The following is a 25,132-nucleotide window of genomic DNA, read 5'->3' on the forward strand; positions in this document are numbered from 1 at the left end:
GTGGCCTCCCTTCCAACACTCTTGTGCCCCTCCAATCTATCCTAAACTCTGCTGATCGACTAATCCACCTGTCGCCCCGCTATTCCCTGACCTCTCCCCTCTGTCAGTCCCTTCACTGGCTCCCCATTGCCCAGAGACTCAAGTTCAAAACCCTAACCATGGCATACAAAGCCATCCACAACCTGTCTCCTCCATACATCTGTGATCTAGTCTCCTGGTACTTACCTGCACGCAACCTCTGATCCTCACAAGATCTCCTTCTCTACTCCCCTCTTATCTCCTCTTCCCACAATCGCATACAAGATTTCTCCCGTGCATCCCCCCTACTCTGGAACTCTCTACTCCAATATATCAGACTCTTGCCTACCATGGAAGCCTTCAAAAGAAACCTGAAGACCTACCTCTTCCGACAAGCCTACAACCTGCAGTAACCACCGACCCACCACATTACTGCATGACCTCCTCTACCCCCACCTACTGTATCCTCACTCATCCCTTGTAGACTGTGAGCCATTGCGGGCAGGGTCCTCTCTCCTCCTGTACCAACCACTGACTCGTTTTGTTAAGATTATGTAAATGTTTTTGCTATGTATATCCCTATCACATGTAAAGCGCATTGGAATAAATGGCGCTATAATAATAAATAATAATAATGAAGAGAAGAGGGGGTGAGGAGATGAAGGAGATGAAGAGAGGAGGGGGATAAGGAGAATAGGGGGATGAGGAGAGTAGGGGGATGAGGAGAAAAGGTGGATGAGGTGTGGATGGGGATGAGGAAAAATGGGGGATGAAGAGAGTAGTGGGATGAAGAGAGGAGAACGATGATGAGAAGACTAGGATGTGGAGATTAGAAGGATGAGGAGAGGAGTGGGATGGGGCGAAGTGGGGAATGAGGAGAGAAAGATAAGGAAAATGATGAAGAGAGTAGGGGAATGAGGAGAGGAGGAGGATGCGGAGAAGAGGGGGATGATGAGAGGAGGGGAATGAGGATAGGAGGAGGAGAAGAGAGGGATGAGAAGAGGAGGATGAGGAGAGGGATGAGGAGAAGAGGGAGATGAGGAAAAAGGGATGAGGAGAATAGGGGGGTGAAGAGAGGAGGGGGATGAGGAGAAGTGTGGGATGAAGAGAGTATGGGGTGAGAACAGGAGGGGGATGAGAAAAAGATGAGGAGAGGTAGGGAATGAGGAGAGGAGAAGAATAAGGAAAGACGATGAAGAGAGTAGGGGAATGAGGAGAGCAGTGGGATAACGAGAGGATGGGGATGAGGAGAATAAGGGTATGAGAAGAGGAGGAGGAGACGAGCTTAAACTCCTGTTGCCGCTGATCAGATTTTGTATGTGCTGAGGTGATGATGGGAGGAATACGTGTCAGACGGAGATTCAGACTGTTTCTTTGGCCACGTTGGTACCTCTACCTCTTTCGGTTCCTCCTGTACTACACACTCCCTCGTTGTATAGAGCAGTAGTTTAATATACAGAATAATGTCGGGAGCCAGATATACAGAGCACCAGGTCCTGTCCACAGACCGGGACACAGGCTGTAAAGAAATAATGAGGCTTAGATTTATAGGAGCAGATGAAACTACAGGAGTAAAGAATCGCACATGGTTGCCTCATCCACGTGTCCTATAGGAGATCGCTCGACCACAAGAGCAAGGAGACGCTTCCTGACATCTACAGGCCAAAGGGATTGTGAAAGCATTCGAAGCGGGGAGACACTGAAAGTCTGCGGTCCATGGTCCCGGAGGCATCGGTGCGGCCCCACATGAAATTATTAGAGGAAACGAATAGAGGAAAAAACTATCAGAAACAATTAGGCTGCGTTCACACATTGCAGCCATGTTACTATTTATTTCTGATAAAACCACAACAATTTTGCCATAATATTGGAAAATTGTGGCAGTACATTACGTTTTTGTCATGATTGCTGCAAAAAAATGCACAGCAGCTTTAGAGGAAATAATTAGAGGAGCGATTAGAAGAAAGTAATAAAAAAGAGTTTATAGGAAACGAGGCGATCGGAGGCGGCAGAAATCCCCACCTGTCGCCGCCTGAGGACATGGGGTGGGTCTGCGGAGATATAAGGGAAGGTGAATCCGCACCTTCCTCCAGATCCTCAGCACCCAGCACAACAGCCATGGCCTCCAGAGTCCTCGTGCTCCTGCTGCTCCTCGTGGTCTACATCGCAGTCACACAGCAAGGTAAGAGACAGCAGAGTCCAGAGCGGAGAGAACCCTGAGACTCATGACACATCACAGATAAATCATAGGACGCCTCAGTGTTTATATAGGGCTGAGTCGTCATTGTCCTGGGGTCTGGGATAATGGCAGTGATAAATAATGTATACAGTTACATTGTGGGCCACAGTCTCTCCTTATTGTCTCAGTCCATACCTCCTCCACTACCACTATGTCAGACCACAGCTCCCCCTACTGTCAGACCACAGATCCTCCCACTATGTCAGACCACAGCTCCTCCCACTATGTCAGACTACAGCTCCTCCTACTATTTCAGACCACAGCTCCTCCTACTATGTCAGACTACAGCTCCTCCTACTATGTCAGACTACAGCTCCTCCTACTGTCAGACCACAGATCCTCCCACTATGTCAGACCACAGCTCCTCCCACTATGTCAGACCACAGCTCCCCCTACTGTCAGACCACAGATCCTCCTACTATGTCAGACCACAGCTCCTCCCACTGTCCCAGGTCACAGCTCCTCCCACTGTCTCAGGTCACAGTTCCTCCCACTGTGCCAGGTCACAGTTCCTCCCACTGTGCCAGGTCACAGCTCCTCCCACTGTGCCAGGTCACAGCTCATCCCACTGTTCCGGCTCCTCCCACTGTGTCAGGACACAGCTCCTCCCACTGTCCCAGGTCACAGCTCCTCCCACTGTCTCAGGTCACAGTTCCTCCCACTGTGCCAGGTCACAGTTCCTCCCACTGTGCCAGGTCACAGCTCCTCCCACTGTGCCAGGTCACAGCTCATCCCACTGTTCCGGCTCCTCCCACTGTGTCAGGTCACAGCTCCTCCCACTGTGTCAGGTCACAGCTCCTCCCACTGTGTCAGGTCACAGCTCCTCCCACTGTGTCAGGTCACAGCTCCTCCCACTGTCCCAGGTCACAGTTCCTCCCACTGTCCCAGGTCACAGCTCCTCCCACTGTCCCAGCTCCTCCCACTGTCCCAGGTCACAGCTCCTCCCACTGTGCCAGGTCACAGCTCTTCCCACTGTTCCAGCTCCTCCCACTGTGTCAGGTCACAGCTCCTCCCACTGTGTCAGGTCACAGCTCCTCCCACTGTCTCAGGTCACAGCTCCTCCCACTGTCTCAGGTCACAGCTCCTCCCACTGTCTCAGGTCACAGCTCCTCCCACTGTCTCAGGTCACAGCTCCTCCCACTGTCTTAGGTCACAGCTCCTCCCACTGTCTCAGGTCACAGCTCCTCCCCCTGTCCCAAATCATAGCTCCTCCCACTGCATAACATCACAGCTCCTCCCACTGCATCAGGTCACTGCTCCTCCCACTGTGTCAGGTCACTGCTCCTCCCACTGTGTCAGGTCACAGCTCCTCCCATTGTCAGGTCACAGCTCCTACCACTGACCCAGATCACAGCTCCTCTTACTGTATCAGGTCACAGCTCCTCCCACTGTCCCAGGTCACAGCTCCTCCCACTGTGTCAACTCACAACTTCTCCCGCTGTCCTAGGTCACAGCTCCTCCCACTGTGTCAACTCACAACTCCTCCCGCTGTCCTAGGTCACAGCTCCTCCCACTGTGTCAGGTCACAGCTCCTCCCACTGTGCCAGGTCACAGCTCCTCCCACTGTGCCAGGTCACAGCTCCTCCCACTGTCCCAGGTCACAGCTCCTCCCACTGTATCAGGTCACAGCTCCTCCCACTGTGCCAGGTCACAGCTCTTCCCACTGTTCCGGCTCCTCCCACTGTGTCAGGTCACAGCTCCTCCCACTGTGTCAGGTCACAGCTCCTCCCACTGTGTCAGGTCACAGCTCCTCCCACTGTGTCAGGTCACAGCTCCTCCCACTGTCTCAAGTCACAGCTCCTCCCACTGCATCAGGTCACTGCTCCTCCTACTGTGTCAGGTCACTGTTCCTCCTACTGTGTCAGGTCACTGTTCCTCCTACTGTGTCAGGTCACTGCTCCTCCTACTGTGTCAGGTCACTGCTCCTCCCACTGTGTCAGGTCACTGCTCCTCCCACTGTGTCAGGTCACTGCTCCTCCCACTGTGTCAGGTCACAGCTCCTCCCATTGTCAGGTCACAGCTCCTACCACTGACCCAGATCACAGCTCCTCTTACTGTATCAGGTCACAGCTCCTCCTACTGTGTCAGGTCACTGCTCCTCCCACTGTGTCAGGTCACTGCTCCTCCCACTGTGTCAGGTCACTGCTCCTCCCACTGTGTCAGGTCACTGCTCCTCCCACTGTGTCAGGTCACAGCTCCTCCCATTGTCAGGTCACAGCTCCTACCACTGACCCAGATCACAGCTCCTCTTACTGTATCAGGTCACAGCTCCTCCCACTGTCCCAGGTCACAGCTCCTCCCACTGTGTCAACTCACAACTTCTCCCGCTGTCCTAGGTCACAGCTCCTCCCACTGTGTCAACTCACAACTCTTCCCGCTGTCCTAGGTCACAGCTCCTCCCACTGTGTCAGGTCACAGCTCCTCCCACTGTGCCAGGTCACAGCTCATCCCACTGTGCCAGGTCACAGCTCCTCCCACTGTCCCAGGTCCCAGCTCCTCCCACTGTCTCAGGTCACAGCTCCTCCCACTGTATCAGGTCACAGCTCCTCCCACTGTGCCAGGTCACAGCTCTTCCCACTGTTCCGGCTCCTCCCACTGTGTCAGGTCACAGCTCCTCCTACTGTGTCAGGTCACAGCTCCTCCTACTGTGTCAGGTCACTGTTCCTCCTACTGTGTCAGGTCACTGCTCCTCCCACTGTCAGGTCACAGCTCCTCCCATTGTCAGGTCACAGCTCCTCCCACTGACCCAGATCACAGCTCCTCTTACTGTATCAGGTCACAGCTCCTCCCACTGTGTCAACTCACAACTTCTCCCGCTGTCCTAGGTCACAGCTCCTCCCACTGTGCCAGGTCACAGCTCCTCCCACTGTGCCAGGTCACAGCTCCTCCCACTGTCTCAGGTCACAGCTCCTCCCACTGTCCCAGGTCACAGCTCCTCCCACTGTCCCAGGTCACAGCTCCTCCCACTGTGTCAACTCACAACTTCTCCCGCTGTCCTAGGTCACAGCTCCTCCCACTGTGTCAACTCACAACTCTTCCCGCTGTCCTAGGTCACATCTCCTCCCACTGTGCCAGGTCACAGCTCATCCCACTGTGCCAGGTCACAGCTCCTCCCACTGTCCCAGGTCACAGCTCCTCCCACTGTGCCAGGTCACAGCTCCTCCCACTGTGCCAGGTCACAGCTCCTCCCACTGTGCCAGGTCACAGCTCCTCCCACTGTGCCAGATCACAGCTCTTCCCACTGTTCTGGCTCCTCCCACTGTGTCAGGTCACAGCTCCTCCTACTGTGTCAGGTCACAGCTCCTCCTACTGTGTCAGGTCACTGTTCCTCCTACTGTGTCAGGTCACTGCTCCTCCCACTGTCAGGTCACAGCTCCTCCCATTGTCAGGTCACAGCTCCTCCCACTGACCCAGATCACAGCTCCTCTTACTGTATCAGGTCACAGCTCCTCCCACTGTCCCAGGTCACAGCTCCTCCCACTGTGTCAACTCACAACTTCTCCCGCTGTCCTAGGTCACAGCTCCTCCCACTGTGTCAGGTCACAGCTCCTCCCACTGTGCCAGGTCACAGCTCCTCCCACTGTCTCAGGTCACAGCTCCTCCCACTGTCTCAGGTCACAGCTCCTCCCACTGTCTCAGGTCACAGCTCCTCCCACTGTCCCAGGTCACAGCTCCTCCCACTGTCCCAGGTCACAGCTCCTCCCACTGTGTCAGGTCACAGCTCCTCCCACTGTCCCAGGTCACAGCTCCTCCCACTGTGCCAGGTCACAGCTCCTCCCACTGTCCCAGGTCACAGCTCCTCCCACTGTGCCAGGTCACAGCTCCTCCCACTGTGCCAGGTCACAGCTCTTCCCACTGTTCCGGCTCCTCCCACTGTGTCAGGTCACAGCTCCTCCCACTGTGTCAGGTCACAGCTCCTCCCACTGTGTCAGGTCACAGCTCCTCCCACTGTGTCAGGTCACAGCTCCTCCCACTGTGTCAGGTCACAGCTCCTTCCACTGTGTCAGGTCACAGCTCCTCCCACTGTGTCAGGTCACAGCTCCTCCCACTGTCTCAGGTCACAGCTCCTCCCACTGTATCAGGTCACAGCTCCTCCCACTGTGTCAGGTCACAGCTCCTCCCACTGTGTCAGGTCACAGCTCCTCCCACTGTGTCAGGTCACAGCTCCTCCCACTGTCCCAGGTCACAGCTCCTCCCGCTGTCCCAGATCACAGCTCCTCCCGCTGTGTCAGGTCACAGCTCCTCCCACTGTGTCAGGTCACAGCTCCTCCCACTGTGTCAGGTCACAGCTCCTCCCACTGTATCAGATAACAGCTCCTCCCGCTGTCCCAGGTCACAGCTCCTCCCGCTGTCCCAGGTCACAGCTCCTCCCGCTGTCCCAGGTCACAGCTCCTCCCGCTGTGTCAGGTCACAGCTCCTCCCGCTGTCTCAGGTCACAGCTCCTCCCACTGTGTCAGGTCACAGCTCCTCCCACTGTCCCAGATCACAGCTCCTCCCGCTGTCCCAGATCACAGCTCCTCCCGCTGTCCCAGGTCACAGCTCCTCCCACTGTGTCAGGTCACAGCTCCTCCCACTGTCTCAGGTCACAGCTCCTCCCACTCTCAGGTCACAGCTCCTCCCACTGTCCCAGATCACAGCTCCTCCCGCTGTCCCAGATCACAGCTCCTCCCGCTGTCCCAGGTCACAGCTCCTCCCACTGTCTCAGGTCACAGCTCCTCCCACTGTCTCAGGTCACAGCTCCTCCCACTGTCTCAGGTCACAGCTCCTCCCACTGTATCATGTCACAGCTCCTCCCGCTGTCCCAGATCACAGCTCCTCCCACTGTCTCAGGTCACAGCTCCTCCCACTGTCTCAGGTCACAGCTCCTCCCACTGTCCCAGATCACAGCTCCTCCCACTATCTCAGGTCACAGCTCCTCCCACTGTGCCAGGTCACAGCTCCTCCCACTATCTCAGGTCACAGCTCCTCCCACTGTATCAGGTCACAGCTCCTCCCGCTGTGTCAGGTCACAGCTCCTCCCACTGTGTCAGGTCACAGCTCCTCCCACTGTCTCAGGTCACAGCTCCTCCCACTGTATCAGGTCACAGCTCCTCCCACTATCTCAGGTCACAGCTCCTCCCACTATCTCAGGTCACAGCTCCTCCCACTGTATCAGGTCACAGCTCCTCCCACTGTATCAGGTCACAGCTCCTCCCGCTGTATAAGGTCACAGCTCCTCCCACTGTGTCAGGTCACAGCTCCTCCCGCTGTCTCAGGTCACAGCTCCTCCCACTGTCCCAGGTCACAGCTCCTCCCGCTGTCAGGTCACAGCTCCTCCCGCTGTATCAGGTCACAGCTCCTCCCACTGTATCAGGTCACAGCTCCTCCCACTGTATCAGGTCACAGCTCCTCCCACTGTATCAGGTTACAGCTCCTCCCACTGTATCAGGTCACAGCTCCTCCCGCTGTCCCAGGTCACAGCTCCTCCCGCTGTCTCAGGTCACAGCTCCTCCCACTGTCTCAGGTCACAGCTCCTCCCACTGTATCAGGTCACAGCTCCTCCCGCTGTGTCAGGTCACAGCTCCTCCCGCTGTATCAGGTCACAGCTCCTCCCACTGTATCAGGTCACAGCTCCTCCCGCTGTATCAGGTCACAGCTCCTCCCACTGTGTCAGGTCCCAGCTCCTCCCACTATCTCAGGTCCCAGCTCCTCCCACTGTGTCAGGTCACAGCTCCTCCCACTGTGTCAACTCACAACTTCTCCCGCTGTCCTAGGTCACAGCTCCTCCCACTGTGTCAGGTCACAGCTCCTCCCACTGTGCCAGGTCACAGCTCCTCCCACTGTCTCAGGTCACAGCTCCTCCCACTGTCTCAGGTCACAGCTCCTCCCACTGTCCCAGGTCACAGCTCCTCCCACTGTCCCAGGTCACAGCTCCTCCCACTGTGTCAGGTCACAGCTCCTCCCACTGTCCCAGGTCACAGCTCCTCCCACTGTGCCAGGTCACAGCTCCTCCCACTGTCCCAGGTCACAGCTCCTCCCACTGTGCCAGGTCACAGCTCCTCCCACTGTGCCAGGTCACAGCTCTTCCCACTGTTCCGGCTCCTCCCACTGTGTCAGGTCACAGCTCCTCCCACTGTGTCAGGTCACAGCTCCTCCCACTGTGTCAGGTCACAGCTCCTCCCACTGTGTCAGGTCACAGCTCCTCCCACTGTGTCAGGTCACAGCTCCTTCCACTGTGTCAGGTCACAGCTCCTCCCACTGTGTCAGGTCACAGCTCCTCCCACTGTCTCAGGTCACAGCTCCTCCCACTGTATCAGGTCACAGCTCCTCCCACTGTCTCAGGTCATAGCTCCTCCCACTGTATCAGATCACAGCTCCTCCCACTGTGTCAGGTCACAGCTCCTCCCACTGTGTCAGGTCACAGCTCCTCCCACTGTCCCAGGTCACAGCTCCTCCCGCTGTCCCAGATCACAGCTCCTCCCGCTGTGTCAGGTCACAGCTCCTCCCACTGTGTCAGGTCACAGCTCCTCCCACTGTGTCAGGTCACAGCTCCTCCCACTGTGTCAGGTCACAGCTCCTCCCACTGTATCAGATAACAGCTCCTCCCGCTGTCCCAGGTCACAGCTCCTCCCGCTGTCCCAGGTCACAGCTCCTCCCGCTGTCCCAGGTCACAGCTCCTCCCGCTGTGTCAGGTCACAGCTCCTCCCGCTGTGTCAGGTCACAGCTCCTCCCACTGTGTCAGGTCACAGCTCCTCCCACTGTCCCAGATCACAGCTCCTCCCGCTGTCCCAGATCACAGCTCCTCCCGCTGTCCCAGGTCACAGCTCCTCCCACTGTGTCAGGTCACAGCTCCTCCCACTGTCTCAGGTCACAGCTCCTCCCACTCTCAGGTCACAGCTCCTCCCACTGTCCCAGATCACAGCTCCTCCCGCTGTCCCAGATCACAGCTCCTCCCGCTGTCCCAGATCACAGCTCCTCCCGCTGTCCCAGGTCACAGCTCCTCCCACTGTCTCAGGTCACAGCTCCTCCCACTGTCTCAGGTCACAGCTCCTCCCACTGTCTCAGGTCACAGCTCCTCCCACTGTATCATGTCACAGCTCCTCCCGCTGTCCCAGATCACAGCTCCTCCCACTGTCTCAGGTCACAGCTCCTCCCACTGTCTCAGGTCACAGCTCCTCCCACTGTCCCAGATCACAGCTCCTCCCACTATCTCAGGTCACAGCTCCTCCCACTGTGCCAGGTCACAGCTCCTCCCACTATCTCAGGTCACAGCTCCTCCCATTGTATCAGGTCACAGCTCCTCCCGCTGTGTCAGGTCACAGCTCCTCCCTCTGTGTCAGGTCACAGCTCCTCCCGCTGTCTCAGGTCACAGCTCCTCCCACTGTATCAGGTCACAGCTCCTCCCACTGTATCAGGTTACATCTCCTCCCACTATCTCAGGTCACAGCTCCTCCCACTGTATCAGGTCACAGCTCCTCCCACTGTATCAGGTCACAGCTCCTCCCGCTGTATAAGGTCACAGCTCCTCCCACTGTGTCAGGTCACAGCTCCTCCCGCTGTCTCAGGTCACAGCTCCTCCCACTGTCCCAGGTCACAGCTCCTCCCGCTGTGTCAGGTCACAGCTCCTCCCGCTGTATCAGGTCACAGCTCCTCCCACTGTATCAGGTCACAGCTCCTCCCACTGTATCAGGTCACAGCTCCTCCCACTGTATCAGGTTACAGCTCCTCCCACTGTATCAGGTCACAGCTCCTCCCGCTGTCTCAGGTCACAGCTCCTCCCGCTGTCTCAGTTCACAGCTCCTCCCACTGTCTCAGGTCACAGCTCCTCCCACTGTCTCAGGTCACAGCTCCTCCCGCTGTGTCAGGTCACAGCTCCTCCCACTGTATCAGGTCACAGCTCCTCCCACTGTATCAGGTCACAGCTCCTCCCGCTGTATCAGGTCACAGCTCCTCCCACTGTGTCAGGTCCCAGCTCCTCCCACTATCTCAGGTCCCAGCTCCTCCCACTGTGTCAGGTCACAGCTCCTCCCACTGTATCAGGTCACAGCTCCTCCCACTGTATCAGGTCACAGCTCCTCCCACTGTATCAGGTCACAGCTCCTCCCACTGTGTCAGGTCACAGCTCCTCCCACTGTGTCAGGTCACAGCTTCTCCCGCTGTGTCAGGTCACAGCTCCTCCCGCTGTATCAGGTCCCAGCTCCTCCCGCTGTATCAGGTCCCAGCTCCTCCCACTATCTCAGGTCCCAGCTCCTCCCACTGTATCAGGTCACAGCTCCTCCCACTGTATCAGGTCACAGCTCCTACCACTGTGTCAGGTCACAGCTCCTCCCACTGTGTCAGGTCACAGCTCCTCCCGCTGTCTCAGGTCACAGCTCCTCCCACTGTCCCAGATCACAGCTCCTCCCGCTGGAGCAGTGTAAGGTGCCTCAGTGAGGTAGTCGTGGGTGAGCTGTAGCCCATACTGGCTCTGACACCTTACAAAGTGTGTCCTCCCTCTGATGTGCTGCGGTGTATGTGGTGCTTTCTACTTACTTCTGACCGGCGGTCTCTTCTGTCTCCAGGCATTTCTCTTCTGGAACCAGGGCAGCAATAAATTCAGAGGACACGAGGCTCATAACAATAACTGGGACTTAGTGACAGGCAGTATTTACAATATTTACAGGCTATGTGCACACGATGCAGAAATGCTCTGGATTTTTTCCTGAGCGTTTCTGCATCTCCCTGGCAGAAAAAAAACGCATGCGGATTGTGCATGCGGATTGTGCATGCGGATTTTACATGCGGATTGTGCACGCGGATTGTGCATGCGGATTGTACATGCGGATTGTGCATGCGGATTGTGCATGCGGATTGCACATGAGGATTGCACATGAGGATTGCACATGCGGATTGTACATGCGGATTGTATATGCGTTTTCCTGCCAGGGACATGCGGAAATGGAGCGGTTACCCACTGACATTTCCGCATGCGGATTGACAAGCGCTTTCCAGGCGATTAGCATCACTTGGAAAGTGCTTGTGACAACTAGGTCACACTATATAAATCCATGCAAACAGCAATTATATAGTGTGACCCGAGAGAGTGGTTAAAAATAAAAAAATAAATATATACTTACCCTCCGATGGCCCTCGCTGGCTTGTTTCGCTCGGTCCCGGCTGCCCGCCACAGTGAATTGAAAGACCTGCCGACGTCAGCGTCACATGACCCGTCACATGACTCTGACGTCAGCGCAGGTCCTTCAACTCACTGCAAAGTGCCGGGAACCAAGCGGGAGCGCTGCGCGGGCCGCCAGAAGGTAAGTATACCTTTATTTTTTATTTTATTCTTTTTTTACAGATTTTTTAATGGTACCCGGGTCCGGAGGAGAGTCTCCTCTCATCTACACCCGGGTACCATCCGCACATTAGAACGCACCAATTACGCAAGTACAGATGCAGTCTTGCGGAATTGGTATGTTCCAATGCAAGTCAATGGCGGCGAAAACGCAGCATTTCCGCAAAATAATTGGTAGTGCTGCGTTTTTTTCCGCAATGATAATCCGCAGCGGAAATTTCCGCAGCATGTGCACAGCACATGCGGATTATCATTGGGGAACATTGCTGCCCTTCTACCATGCATTTTTAATGCGTTTTTAATGCGTTTCCGCAGCTGCAAAAACGCTGCGGAAACGCATTAAAAACGCATCGTGTGCACACAGCCTAAAGGATAAGGCAAAACGGGTTGTCATCTTTCCCACAGATACTGGATACAACTTCAGCCCTGGTTCCCAATTTAAGTGAAGCATCTCTGTTTCTTTCTTCTCTAGCCCAGGAGATTCTTCCTCACCAGAGACAGTATATCCGGATCCTAGTTCTCTCCACGTCCTGGTCTTGAGTCCTGACTTCTTCTTCAGCCTGCAGACAGAATGAGCCCCTAGGTCTCCGACGACTCTCTCAAGGTTCCCAGGCCGGCTAAGGGAACTCTTCTGGAGGGATTCTTCTATCTGATGATCCACTGTCTGGGACACTAGGTCCACGTCTACCCTAGCAGCCAGAATAGAGGCTGTCAGTTCTCTGAAGTACTGTCACTATTGACTGAGCTTGCTTTCTATACTCAACATTAACACTGGCTTCCCCCTCCCTCTACTGGGCCGGCTGTCACAGTTAACCCCTAGCTGAACTAAACTGCAGCTCCAGAGGGTTCCAACTTTTGGGAACACGTTGTTAACCCCTTTTCAGTGTCAGAGGGAACCTACCTCCTTCACCACTACCACATCAGGTCACAGCTCCTTCCACTGTCCCAGGTCACAGCTCCTCCCACTGTCCCAGATCACAGCTCCTCCCCCAGTCCCAGATCAAAGCTCCTCCCACTGTGTCAGGTCACAACTCCTTCCAATGTGTCAGGTCACAACAGCCCTGAGCACACCGTCCTCAGTCTCTGTTGCTGTGACACTACTGGCAGGTGGGATCATGCATTCCCTTTCTTTCCTGGTGTGCCTCGGGTCTGTCCTTACATCTGGCTGATATCTCAGTTTGCTTAGATCAGGGGGCAGTCCCGGGACCACCTCCACACTCCAGCTCAGCGTGGCTGCCGTCTGGCTCTGATTGGCATGCCATGTGTCCGGCAGGTTATATGTGAGCATTGATGGTGTCCAGGTTCTGCGCTATCAGATGACTCAGTGTATAAGTACACAGGAATCATGGCTCCCCACACACCTGACTGATCCCTATGTGCCGCCTTGTGTCTTCCTCAGGTTTACCGCCTTTTTCTTCTGCTTCTTGCTGCACCCAGCTGGCTAAGCGCGTCCCAAAGAACATGCTGCAGAAAGTGACCAAGGTCCAGTTTCAGAAGAAGGACGGGATCTGCAGCCTGAAGGCCATCGTGTGAGTCCACCAGCAGCGGCTCCTTATCTGGGCTCGACTCATCCTGAATGTAGATGATTGTGGGGAGATATTTTCCTATAGGAAGAACTAGAGGAAGTCTATGGTACCACAGACAGTACAAGTCTGCGAACTCTAGAGAGGCAGTCGATTGTACAGCAGATAAATCTATACGTCCTAGAGAAGCAATGTCTATGAACCCTAGAGAGGCAGTCTATTGTACAGGTGTATTGTGCAACCTGGAGATCAGTTTACTGCAGAGCAGACAAGTCTGAGAAACCTACAGAGGCAGTAGTCTGTGTTTCCTAAAGAAGCAGTTTATTGCATAGCAAATAGGACAAGTCTGTTAACCCTAGAAAGGCAGTCTTCTGTACTGCAGATAATATGAGTGTGTGTAGCTTGGAGAAACAGTCTACAGTACAGTATATTAGACCAGTCTGTGCACCCTAGAGAAGCAGTATACTAAACAGAAGATAATAGAGGTCTGTATATATGTAGTTTACTGTGCAGCAGACAACACAGACCTGTGCACCCTATAGAGGCAACCTGCTACACTACAGATGATACAAGTCTGTGCATTCTAGTGAGGCAGTCTACTGTATAGCAGTGTCCCAGATAGGCAGTCTAATGCACAGCACAATAATTCAGACAGTGCACATTAGAGAGGGAGAATACTGCACTGCATATAATATGAGTCCAAGGCAAGCAGTCTTCTGTTCAGCAGATAATGCAAGTCTGTGCACTATAGTCAGTCTCCTGTGCAGCAGATTATATAGACCTGTGCACCACAAAGAGTTAGTCTACTAAATATCATATAATGCAAGTCTGTGCATTCAAGAGAGGCAGTCTACTGTACAGAAGATAATAATCAGTCTGTGCGTTGTAGAGAAGCAGTCTACTGCTCAACATGCAATACAAGTATGTGCATCATGGAAAGATAGTCTACTGCACAGTAGATAATACAAGTCTGTGCACCATGGAGAGGTAGACTACAGTACAGCAGATAATGCACATCTGTGAACCAGAGAGAGGTAGTCTACTGCACAGTAGATAATACAAGTCTGTGCACCATGGAGAGGTAGACTACAGTACAGCAGATAATGCACAACTGTGAACCAGGGAGAGGTAGTCTACTGCACAGCAGATAATGCACATCTGTGCACCAGGGAGAGATAGTCTACTGCACAGCAGATAATGCACGTGTGTGCACCAGGGAGAGGTAGCCTACTGTACAGCAGATAATGCACATCTGTGCACCAGGGAGAGGTAGCCTACTGTACAGCAGATAATGCACATCTGTGCACCAGGGAGAGATAGTCTACTGCGCAGCAGATAATGCACGTCTGTGCACCAGGGAGAGGTAGCCTACTGTACAGCAGATAATACACATCTGTGCACCAGGGAGAGGTAGCCTACTGTACAGCAGATAATACACATCTGTGCACCAGGGAGAGGTAGCCTACTGTACAGCAGATAATACACATCTGTGCACCAGGGAGAGGTAGCCTACTGTACAGCAGATAACGCACATCTGTGCACCAGGGAGAGGTAGCCTACTGTGCAGCAGATAATGCACATCTGTGCACCAGGGAGAGGTAGCCTACTGTACAGCAGATAATACACATCTGTGCACCAGGGAGAGGTAGCCTACTGTACAGCAGATAATGCACATCTGTGCACCAGGGAGAGGTAGCCTACTGTACAGCAGATAATACACATCTGTGCACCAGGGAGAGGTAGCCTACTGTACAGCAGATAATGCACATCTGTGCACCAGGGAGAGGTAGCCTACTGTGCAGCAGATAATGCACATCTGTGCACCAGGGAGAGGTAGCCTACTGTGCAGCAGATAATACACATCTGTGCACCAGGGAGAGGTAGCCTACTGTGCAGCAGATATTGCACATCTGTGCACCAGGGAGAGGTAGCCTACTGTGCAGCAGATAATACACATCTGTGCACCAGGGAGAGGTAGCCTACTGTACAGCAGATAATGCACATCTGTGCACCAGGGAGAGGTAGCCTACTGTACAGCAGATAATACACATGTGTGCACCCTATAGAGGCAACCTGCTACACTACAGATGATACAAGTCTGTGCATTCTAGTGAGGTAGTCTACTGTATAGCAGTGTCCCAGATAGGCAGTCTAATGCACAGCACAATAATTCAGACAGTGCACATTAGAGAGGGAGAATACTGCACTGCATATAATATGAGTCCAAGGCAAGCAGTCTTCTGTTCAGCAGATAATGCAAGTCTGTGCACTATAGTCAGTCTCCTGTGCAGCAGATTATATAGACCTGTGCACCACAGAGAGTTAGTCTACTAAATATCATATAATGCAAGTCTGTGCATTCAAGAGAGGCAGTCTACTGTACAGAAGATAATAATCAGTCTGTGTGTTGTAGAGAAGCAGTCTACTGCTCAACATGCAATACAAGTATGTGCATCATGGAAAGATAGTCTACTGCACAGTAGATAATACAAGTCTGTGCACCATGGAGAGGTAGCCTACTGTACAGCAGATAATGCACATCTGTGCACCAGGGAGACGTAGCCTACTGTACAGCAGATAATACACATCTGTGCACCAGGGAGACGTAGCCTACTGTACAGCAGATAATACACATCTGTGCACCAGGGAGACGTAGCCTACTGTACAGCAGATAATACACATCTGTGCACCAGGGAGACGTAGCCTACCGTGCTGCAGATAATGCACATCTGTGCACCAGGGAGAGGTAGCCTACTGTGCAGCAGATAATACACATCTGTGCACCAGGGAGAGGCAGCCTACTGTACAGCAGATAATACACATCTGTGCACCAGGGAGAGGTAGCCTACTGTACAGCAGATAATACACATCTGTGCACCAGGGAGAGGTAGCCTACTGTACAGCAGATAATGCACATCTGTGCACCAGGGAGAGGTAGCCTACTGTGCAGCAGATAATGCACATCTGTGCACCAGGGAGAGGTAGCCTGCTGTACAGCAGATAATGCACATCTGTGCACCAGGGAGAGGTAGCCTACTGTGCAGCAGATAATGCACATCTGTGCACCAGGGAGACGTAGCCTACTGTACAGCAGATAATACACATCTGTGCACCAGGGAGACGTAGCCTACTGTACAGCAGATAATACACATCTGTGCACCAGGGAGACGTAGCCTACCGTGCTGCAGATAATGCACATCTGTGCACCAGGGAGAGGTAGCCTACTGTGCAGCAGATAATACACATCTGTGCACCAGGGAGAGGCAGCCTACTGTACAGCAGATAATACACATCTGTGCACCAGGGAGAGGTAGCCTACTGTACAGCAGATAATACACATCTGTGCACCAGGGAGAGGTAGCCTACTGTACAGCAGATAATACACATCTGTGCACCAGGGAGAGGTAGCCTACTGTACAGCAGATAATGCACATCTGTGCACCAGGGAGAGGTAGCCTACTGTGCAGCAGATAATGCACATCTGTGCACCAGGGAGAGGTAGCCTGCTGTACAGCAGATAATGCACATCTGTGCACCAGGGAGAGGTAGCCTACTGTGCAGCAGATAATGCACATCTGTGCACCAGGGAGAGGTAGCCTACTGTGCAGCAGATAATACACATCTGTGCACCAGGGAGAGGCAGCCTACTGTACAGCAGATAATACACATCTGTGCACCAGGGAGAGGTAGCCTACTGTACAGCAGATAATACACATCTGTGCACCAGGGAGAGGTAGCCTACTGTACAGCAGATAATGCACATCTGTGCACCAGGGAGAGGTAGCCTACTGTACAGCAGATAATACACATCTGTGCACCAGGGAGACGTAGCCTACTGTGCAGCAGATAATGCACATCTGTGCACAAGGGAGAGGTAGCCTACTGTACCGCAGATAATGCACATCTGTGCACCAGGGAGAGGTAGCCTACTGCACAGCAGATAATGCATATCTGTGCACCAGGGAGAGGTAGCCTACTGTGCAGCAGATAATACACATCTGTGCACCATATAGAGGTAGCCTACTGTACAGCAGATAATGCACATCTGTGCACCAGGGAGAGGTAGCCTACCGTGCAGCAGATAATGCACATCTGTGCACCAGGGAGAGGTAGCCTACCGTGCAGCAGATAATGCACATCTGTGCACCAGGGAGAGGTAACCTACTGTGCAGCAGATAATACACATCTGTGCACCAGGGAGAGGTAGCCTACTGTACAGCAGATAATACACATCTGTGCACCAGGGAGAGGTAGCCTACTGTACAGCAGATAATGCACATCTGTGCACCAGGGAGAGGTAGCCTACCGTGCAGCAGATAATGCACATCTGTGCACCAGGGAGAGGTAACCTACTGTGCAGCAGATAATACACATCTGTGCACCAGGGAGAGGTAGCCTACTGTACAGCAGATAATACACATCTGTGCACCAGGGAGAGGTAGCCTACTGTACAGCAGATAATGCACATCTGTGCACCAGGGAGAGGAGAGGTAGCCTACTGTACAGCAGATAATGCACATCTGTGCACCAGGGAGAGGTAGCCTACTGTACAGCAGATAATGCACATCTGTGCACCAGGGAGAGGTAGCCTACTGTACAGCAGATAATGCACATCTGTGCACCAGGGAGAGGTAGCCTACTGTACAGCAGATAATGCACATCTGTGCACCAGGGAGAGGTAGCCTACTGTATAGCAGATAATGCACATCTGTGCACCAGGGAGAGGTAGCCTACTGTACAGCAGATAATACACATCTGTGCACCAGGGAGAGGTAGCCTACTGTACAGCAGATAATGCACATCTGTGCACCAGGGAGAGGTAGCCTACTGTACAGCAGATAATACACATCTGTGCACCAGGGAGAGGTAGCCTACTGTACAGCAGATAATGCACATATGTGCACCAGGGAGAGGTAGCCTACTGTACAGCAGATAATACACATCTGTGCACCAGGGAGAGGTAGCCTACTGTGCAGCAGATAATACACATCTGTGCACCAGGGAGAGGTAGCCTACTGTACAGCAGATAATACACATCTGTGCACCAGGGAGAGGTAGCCTACTGTACAGCAGATAATGCACATATGTGCACCAGGGAGAGGTAGCCTACTGTACAGCAGATAATACACATCTGTGCACCAGGGAGAGGTAGCCTACTGTACAGCAGATAATGCACATCTGTGCACCAGGGAGAGGTAGCCTACTGTACAGCAGATAATGCACATCTGTGCACAAGGGAGAGGTAGCCTACTGTACAGCAGATAATACACATCTGTGCACCATGGAGAGGTAGCCTACTGTACAGCAGATAATACATATCTGTGCACCAGGGAGAGGTAGCCTACTGTGCAGCAGATAATGCACATCTGTGCACCTGGGAGAGGTAGCCTACTGTACAGCAGATAATACACATCTGTGCACCAGGGAGACGTAGCCTACTGTGCAGCAGATAATGCACATCTGTGCACCAGGGAGAGGTAGCCTACTGTACGTCCTATCTCCACTTCAGGTGATACATTACACTCTCTCACCTTCTTGTTAGAAGATAGAAGGTCGTACAGTTGGGGGGGGGGGGGCGAGCAGAGGTCAGGACCCCCTTTATGGGCCGGGACACAGAGTCCCCCAGTATAGTATGGCCACCATGTAATACCATGTACACATCCCCCGAGCTGTAGCTCCCCGAAATGTCAGCTGAAAACCCATAGGGGGCGCATACAGAGATGCAGCCACATGGGCCCTGCTGTCTGAGGGGCCGCAGTGTACAGAGACATGACAGGCACTGTGCTCCGCTGCCGAGTACCAGGAGGGGCAATCTGTAACTCACAGAAGATACCTGATGGACTGTTAGCCCCGGAAAACCCCTTTAATGCTAATAGCATCTTTATATCATTGCTCGTGTCCTGGAGCCGGAGATATAAATTATCAGGGGGTAATTATTCTGACTGCGGCTCAGAACCTGCGCACATTCCATGTCTGTGACCGTACGAGCTGCGAGGAGGAATGTGGTCGGGTCTGAACCTGCCCGACCATCAGATACAAAGAAACAAGTGGGAAGAGGAAGAAAACGGAGACATTGTGTCCAGCCCAGAATGTGCCCAATTCAGTATGTGCCCAATTCAGTATGTGCCCAGTCCAGTATGTGCCCAATCCAATGTGTGCCCAATTCAGTATGTGCCCAATTCACTATGTGCCCAGTCCAGTATGTGCCTAATCCAATGTGTGCCCAATTCACTATGTGCCCAGTCCAGTATGTGCCCAATCCAATGTGTGCCCAATTCAGTATGTGCCCAGTCTAGTATGTGCCCAATCCAATGTGGGCCCAATTCACTATGTGCCCAGTCCAGTATGTGCCCAATCCAATGTGTGCCCAATTCAGTATGTGCCCAATTCAGTGTGTGCCCAGTCCAGTATGAGCCCAATCCAATGTGTGCCCAATTCATTATGTGCCCAATTCAGTGTGTACCCAGTCCAGTATGAACCCAATCCAATGTGTGCCCAATTCAGTATGTGCCCAATTCAGTGTGTACCCAGTCCAGTATGAGCCCAATCCAATGTGTGCCCAATTCAGTGTATGCTCAGTCCAGTATGAGCCCAATCCAATGTGTGCCCAATTAAGTATGTGCCCAATTCAGTGTGTGCCCAGTCCAGTATGAGCCCAATCCAATGTGTGCCCAATTCAGTATGTGCCCAATCCAATGTGTGCCCAATTCAGTATGTGCCCAATTCAGTGTGTACCCAGTCCAGTATGTGCCCAATCCAATGTGTGTCCAGTCCAGTATGAGCCCAATCCAATGTGTGTCCAGTCCAGTATGAGCCCAATCCAATGTGTGCCCAATTCAGTGTGTGCCCAATCCAGTGTGTTCCCAATTCAGTGTGTACTCAGCCCAGAATGTGTCCAGTCCAGTATGTGCCCATATCAGTATGTGCCCAGTCCAGTGTGTATCCAGTTCAGTATGTGTCCAGTTCAGTATGTGTCCAGTCCAGTATGTGCCCAGTCCAGTGTGTATCCAGTCCAGTATGTGCCCAGTCCAGTATGTGCCCAGTCCAGTATGTGCCCAGTTCAGTATCTGCCCAGTCCAGAATGTGTGACCAGTCCAGTGTGTATCCAGTCCAGAATGCGCCCAGTCCAGTGTGTATCCAGTCCAGTATGTGCCCTATCACGTATGTATCTAGTCCAGTGTGTCTCCAGTCCAGTATGTGCCCAGTCCAGCATGTGCCCAGTTCAGTATCTGCCCAGTCCAGAATGTGTGACCAGTCCAGTGTGTATCCAGTCCAGAATGCGCCCAGTCCAGTGTGTATCCAGTCCAGTATGTGCCCTATCACGTATGTATCTAGTCCAGTGTGTCTCCAGTCCAGTATGAACCCAGTCCAGTATGAACCCAGTCCAGTATGTGCCCAGTCCAGTATGTGCCCAGTCCAGTATGTGTCCAGTCCAGTGTGTGCCCAGACCAGTATGTGCCCAGTTCAGTATGTGCCCAGTTCAGTATGAGCCCAGTCCAGTATGTGCCCAGTCCAGTATGTGCCCAGACCAGTATGTGCCCAGTCCAGTGTGTGCCCAGTCCAGTGTGTGCCCAGTCCAGTGTGTGCCCAATTCAGTATTTGCCCAGTCCAGTGTGTGCCCAGTCCAGTGTGTGCCCAGTCTAGTATGTGCCCTGTCACGTATGTGTCTAGTCCAGTGTGTCTCCAGTCCAGTATGTGTCCAGTCCAGAGTGTGCCCAGTCCAGTATGTGTCCAGTCCAGTATGTGCCCAGTCCAGTATGTGTCCAGTCCAGTATGTGCCCAGTCCAGTATGTGCCCAGTACAGTGTATCCAGTCCAGTGTGTGCCCAGTCCAGTATGTGCCCAGTACAGTGTATCCAGTCCAGTGTGTGCCCAGTTCAGTATTTGCCCAATCCAGAATGCGCCCAGTACAGTATGTGCCCAATCCAGTATGTGTCCAGTCCAGTATGTGCCCAGTTCAGTATCTGCCCAGTCCAGAATGTGCCCAGTCCAATGTGTATCCAGTCCAGAGTGTGCCCAGTCCAGTATGTGCCCTATCACGTATGTATCTAGTCCAGTGTGTCTCCAGTCCAGTATGTGTCCAGTATGTGCCCAATTCAGTAAGTGCCCAGTCCAGCATGTGCCCAATCCAGCATGTGCCCAGTCCAGTGTATCCAGTAGAGTGTGTGCCCAGTCACGTATGTGCCCAGTCCAGTATGTGCCCAGTTCAGTACTTGCCCAGTCCGGTGTGTGCCCAGTCCAGTGTATTCAGTCCAGTGTGTGCCCAGTCCAGTGTGTGCCCAGTACAGTGTATCCAGTCCAGTATGTGCCCAGTTCAGTATGTGCCCAGTACAGTGTATCCAGTCCATTGTGTGCCCAGTCCAGTATGTGCCCAGTTCAGTATTTGCCCAGTCCAGTGTGTGCCCAGTCCAGTGTGTGCCCAGTCCAGTATGCGCCCAGTACAGTGTCTCCAGTCCAGTGTGTCTCCAGTCCAGTATGTGCCCAGTTCAGTATGTGCTCTGTACAGTGTATCCAGTCCAGTGTGTCTCCAGTCCAGTGTGTGCCCAGTCCAGTATGTGCCCAGTTCAGTATGTGCTCTGTACAGTGTATCCAGTCCAGTGTGTCTCCAGTCCAGTGTATTCAGTCCAGTGTGTGCCCAGTCCAGTGTGTGCCCAGTACAGTGTATCCAGTCCAGTGTGTGCCCAGTCCAGTATGTGCCCAGTTCAGTATGTGCCCAGTACAGTGTATCCAGTCCATTGTGTGCCCAGTCCAGTATGTGCCCAGTTCAGTATTTGCCCAGTCCAGTGTGTGCCCAGTCCAGTGTGTGCCCAGTCCAGTATGTGCCCAGTTCAGTATGTGCTCTGTACAGTGTATCCAGTCCAGTGTGTCTCCAGTCCAGTGTGTGCCCAGTCCAGTATGCGCCCAGTACAGTGTATCCAGTCCAGTATGTGCCCAGTTCAGTATGTGCTCTGTACAGTGTATCCAGTCCAGTGTGTCTCCAGTCCAGTGTGTGCCCAGTCCAGTATGCGCCCAGTACATTGTATCCAGTCCAGTATGTGCCCAGTTCAGTATGTGCTCTGTACAGTGCATCCAGTCCAGTGTGTCTCCAGTCCAGTATGCGCCCAGTACACTGTATCCAGTCCAGTATGTGCCCAGTTCAGTATGTGCTCTGTACAGTGTATCCAGTCCAGTGTGTCTCCAGTCCAGTGTGTGCACAGTCCAGTATGTGCCCAGTCAAATATGTGCCCAGTTCAGTATGTGCCCTGTACAGTATGTATCTAGACCTGTATGTGCCCAATTCAGTGTATGCAAAGTCCAGTATGTGCCCAGTACAATATGTAACAAGACCAGCATGTGCCCAGTCCAATATGTGCCCAGTCCAGAATGTAAGAAGACCAGTATGTGCCCAGAGCAGAGCATTCCCTGTGTACACTGACCGTACCCCCGTTCTTCATTTGCCCCCCATCACCCCCGATTTTCTCACCTCTCGTGCTTTTCTCCACAGGCTGCTTGTGGAGAACCAGCTGAAATGTATGGACCCCACTAACCGTTTCCTGCAGCAGTGGGTTCGGAGACATCGTCCAAAGCTCCAGTGAGACGACCACTGGGAGGTCCAGCTCTTCACCTGCGGGTACCTGATGTGTCCTCCACCGTTATCTCCATGATGACTTCATAGACTGGGGGGGCACATGGCTCATATTGGGGTAGTGAGCCCACAATGGCCCAGGAAACTAGAAAGCCTCGCACCCTCTGCACAGCAGCTGCGCTCCACCTTATGGTGCCGTTATATGAGGACATTGCACCCATCATATGTCACGTGTCCCATGTAACACCCTGGAGACACCAGATTCCCTGGGCAAAATCATTCCGCAGCTGTGGACCGTGGGTCCAGAGGTGGCATCTAGAGGGGTCACCTCGCCATGTACCATGGAAACTTTTGCACCTTTCTCAGACTTTGGGGTTGATTCTCCAAAGCTTTTGCACCAAAAAAATGGTGTAAAAGATTTGAGAAATCGCAATTTTTTTTGCACAACGGGGAGTTGCATAAAAACGTTGTGACTTATTAAGGTGTTTATGCCCCAATTATGCCTTAATCTTTGTTTTGTTCACTGACATCAAGTAGAGATCCTGAAAACAGTCAATCCGGATCTGAAATCCCCCCCCCAGCCTAGTCCGATTGGATCCAGTGTGGGCAATCCTCTGTGAGCCGCAGGATCTCTCTCCTGCTCTTATATTGTGCCACAATGTATCAGGATTAGAGACAACAATGTAACAAACCTGACGGCCTGCGAGAGGCGGAGGATTCATTCATGAACTCCGGTACCTCAAGTCAGTGGTGTTCGCCTCCAGTCCAAAGTGAAAATGACAAAAGCCGCAAAGTTTTTTGCACAACTCAGCAGCTCGAAATTTTTGCCGCTTTATGTGTCTTTGATGAATCAGCCCCCGAAAGTTCAGATTCACTGACAACAAGCGGAGATCATGAAACTAGCGACAGAGTCTACGACAAAGCTGCGGAGTTGTTTTGCGTTGGGTAAGACTGGACGATGGTTTACAGCTGTGGTTCTCCGGGTTTATAAAAAAGAAATCTTGAAGAGTATACTGCGGCTTCTGGGGGGGAAAAACAAGCAAAAAACAAAACACGGACCCCTCAGCAGCCCCCCATAATCCCTGCAGCCCTCCCTGTATCAACTCTAACAAACCCTCAGCTGAGAGCAGGACGAGATAGAGACTGGAAACACCGAGCATTTATCATTACATTTACCAAAGTCTTCACGCTTAATGATTAAAGCTACAGCTCCAGAATCTCCTCCTCCTCCTCCTCCTCACCATTCATCATCCACATGATCCTCCTCCTCATCATCTATGTGAATCAATTTTACAGCAGTGAACTTCCATTTCTGAGCTTTTTCCTGCGGATGATGAATCTTCTGTCCCTTTAAGGTCCAACTAACATCAGGAGTTTGGTAATTGGGGTCTCCTAAGTCTGACACACATTGGGGTCCTCGCTCATATTCAGCTTGTTGCCTCCCGCTTATATCTGCATGTATGACGTCCTGTAGATTGTAAGCTCTTGTGACCGGTATGTGCACAAGAAAATAATAAAACTGTTCATTCTCCACTGGTCTGCAGAGCGTTTCACTGAGCCCAGCGGTCACAGACCTGCAGAACCTCTTCCCAGCTCACTCCCATCCATGGCAATGTCCCAGTGAAGCCTCCACACGACAGCCCAATGCACCTGGTGCAATCAGTTTTCATTCATTACACTGGAGGATACAGGGAGAAAAGTCCGATCTAATCTATACTTCTATAACTCATACTTCCCATGGGAGCGGTCCCACTGTCCCGGGGGCTGGCGGGATGTCCTCAGGACACTGATACAGATGAGTATCAAAAAGGAATAGTCGGCACTCCGTATAGCTAGGGTGGTGCACGTGGAAGACAATGTCTGTAGGAAAAGAAAATCCCGGCACTCACGTGTTGATAATCAGTTGATTTATTCCACAACTCACACAAGACGTTTCAGCCTGTCCAAGGCTTTTTTCAATTGTGGTTAAATACATTCAGTCAAAATATTTATAAACAAATCCCCGGAAATGACATAATTCTCATTAACATAAAAAAAAGAGTAGACCAATAAAAGAAATTATATATAACAGAATTTACAACAACATACAAAAAATTAAGCAATAATAAACTCAAGTTGCACAATGAAAAAGAACAAGTGAATTCATATATTTAAATAATCCCCAATTACACAAACCATATACATCATAGATTGTAAAATTTATTGCATGCATATACCACATTATATCTTTATTTCTCCACATTCTTTTAGCTAAAAATATATAACATTTCATAGTTTTTCCAGAAAAAATCCTTAATGTTTTTAGGATTTTTTAATATTTCCCATGGAATCAAATATATCAATGACAAGTAAATTCATATATATAAATAATCTCCAACCAAATATGAGAATATAAATCCTAAAACATAGATTCCATTTCATAAATGTATCAAAGATATTGCCATCTAAATTTCTCAATGTTCTTTTTATTAAACA

General features: G+C 52.3%; 1 protein-coding gene across 1 annotated transcript; it reads left to right on the forward strand.

Moving 5' to 3' along the window:
* The first annotated feature begins 2,052 nt into the window (after positions 1–2,052).
* On the forward strand, positions 2,053–24,188 carry CCL27 (C-C motif chemokine ligand 27). The gene is made up of 3 exons (XM_073683021.1): positions 2,053–2,200; positions 12,970–13,099; positions 22,577–24,188. The coding sequence occupies exons 1-3, from the start codon at positions 2,059–2,061 to the stop codon at positions 22,665–22,667; spliced, it is 363 nt and encodes a 120-aa protein (XP_073539122.1). The 5' UTR covers positions 2,053–2,058; the 3' UTR covers positions 22,668–24,188.
* Positions 24,189–25,132: the final 944 nt, after the last annotated feature.

Source organism: Phyllobates terribilis, unplaced genomic scaffold (assembly GCF_046119375.1).
Source record: "Phyllobates terribilis strain yellow unplaced genomic scaffold, ASM4611937v1 Scaffold_1__5_contigs__length_1240528914, whole genome shotgun sequence".
NCBI lineage: Eukaryota > Metazoa > Chordata > Amphibia > Anura > Dendrobatidae > Phyllobates > Phyllobates terribilis.

Coding starts and splice junctions, on each gene's coding strand:
- CCL27 (XM_073683021.1), top strand. CDS start 2,059: ATGGGGTGGGTCTGCGGAGATATAAGGGAAGGTGAATCCGCACCTTCC. Junction 2,201..12,969: donor CATCGCAGTCACACAGCAAG/GTAAGAGACAGC, acceptor TGTCTTCCTCAG/GTTTACCGCCTTTTTCTTCT. Junction 13,100..22,576: donor TGCAGCCTGAAGGCCATCGT/GTGAGTCCACCA, acceptor TTTTCTCCACAG/GCTGCTTGTGGAGAACCAGC.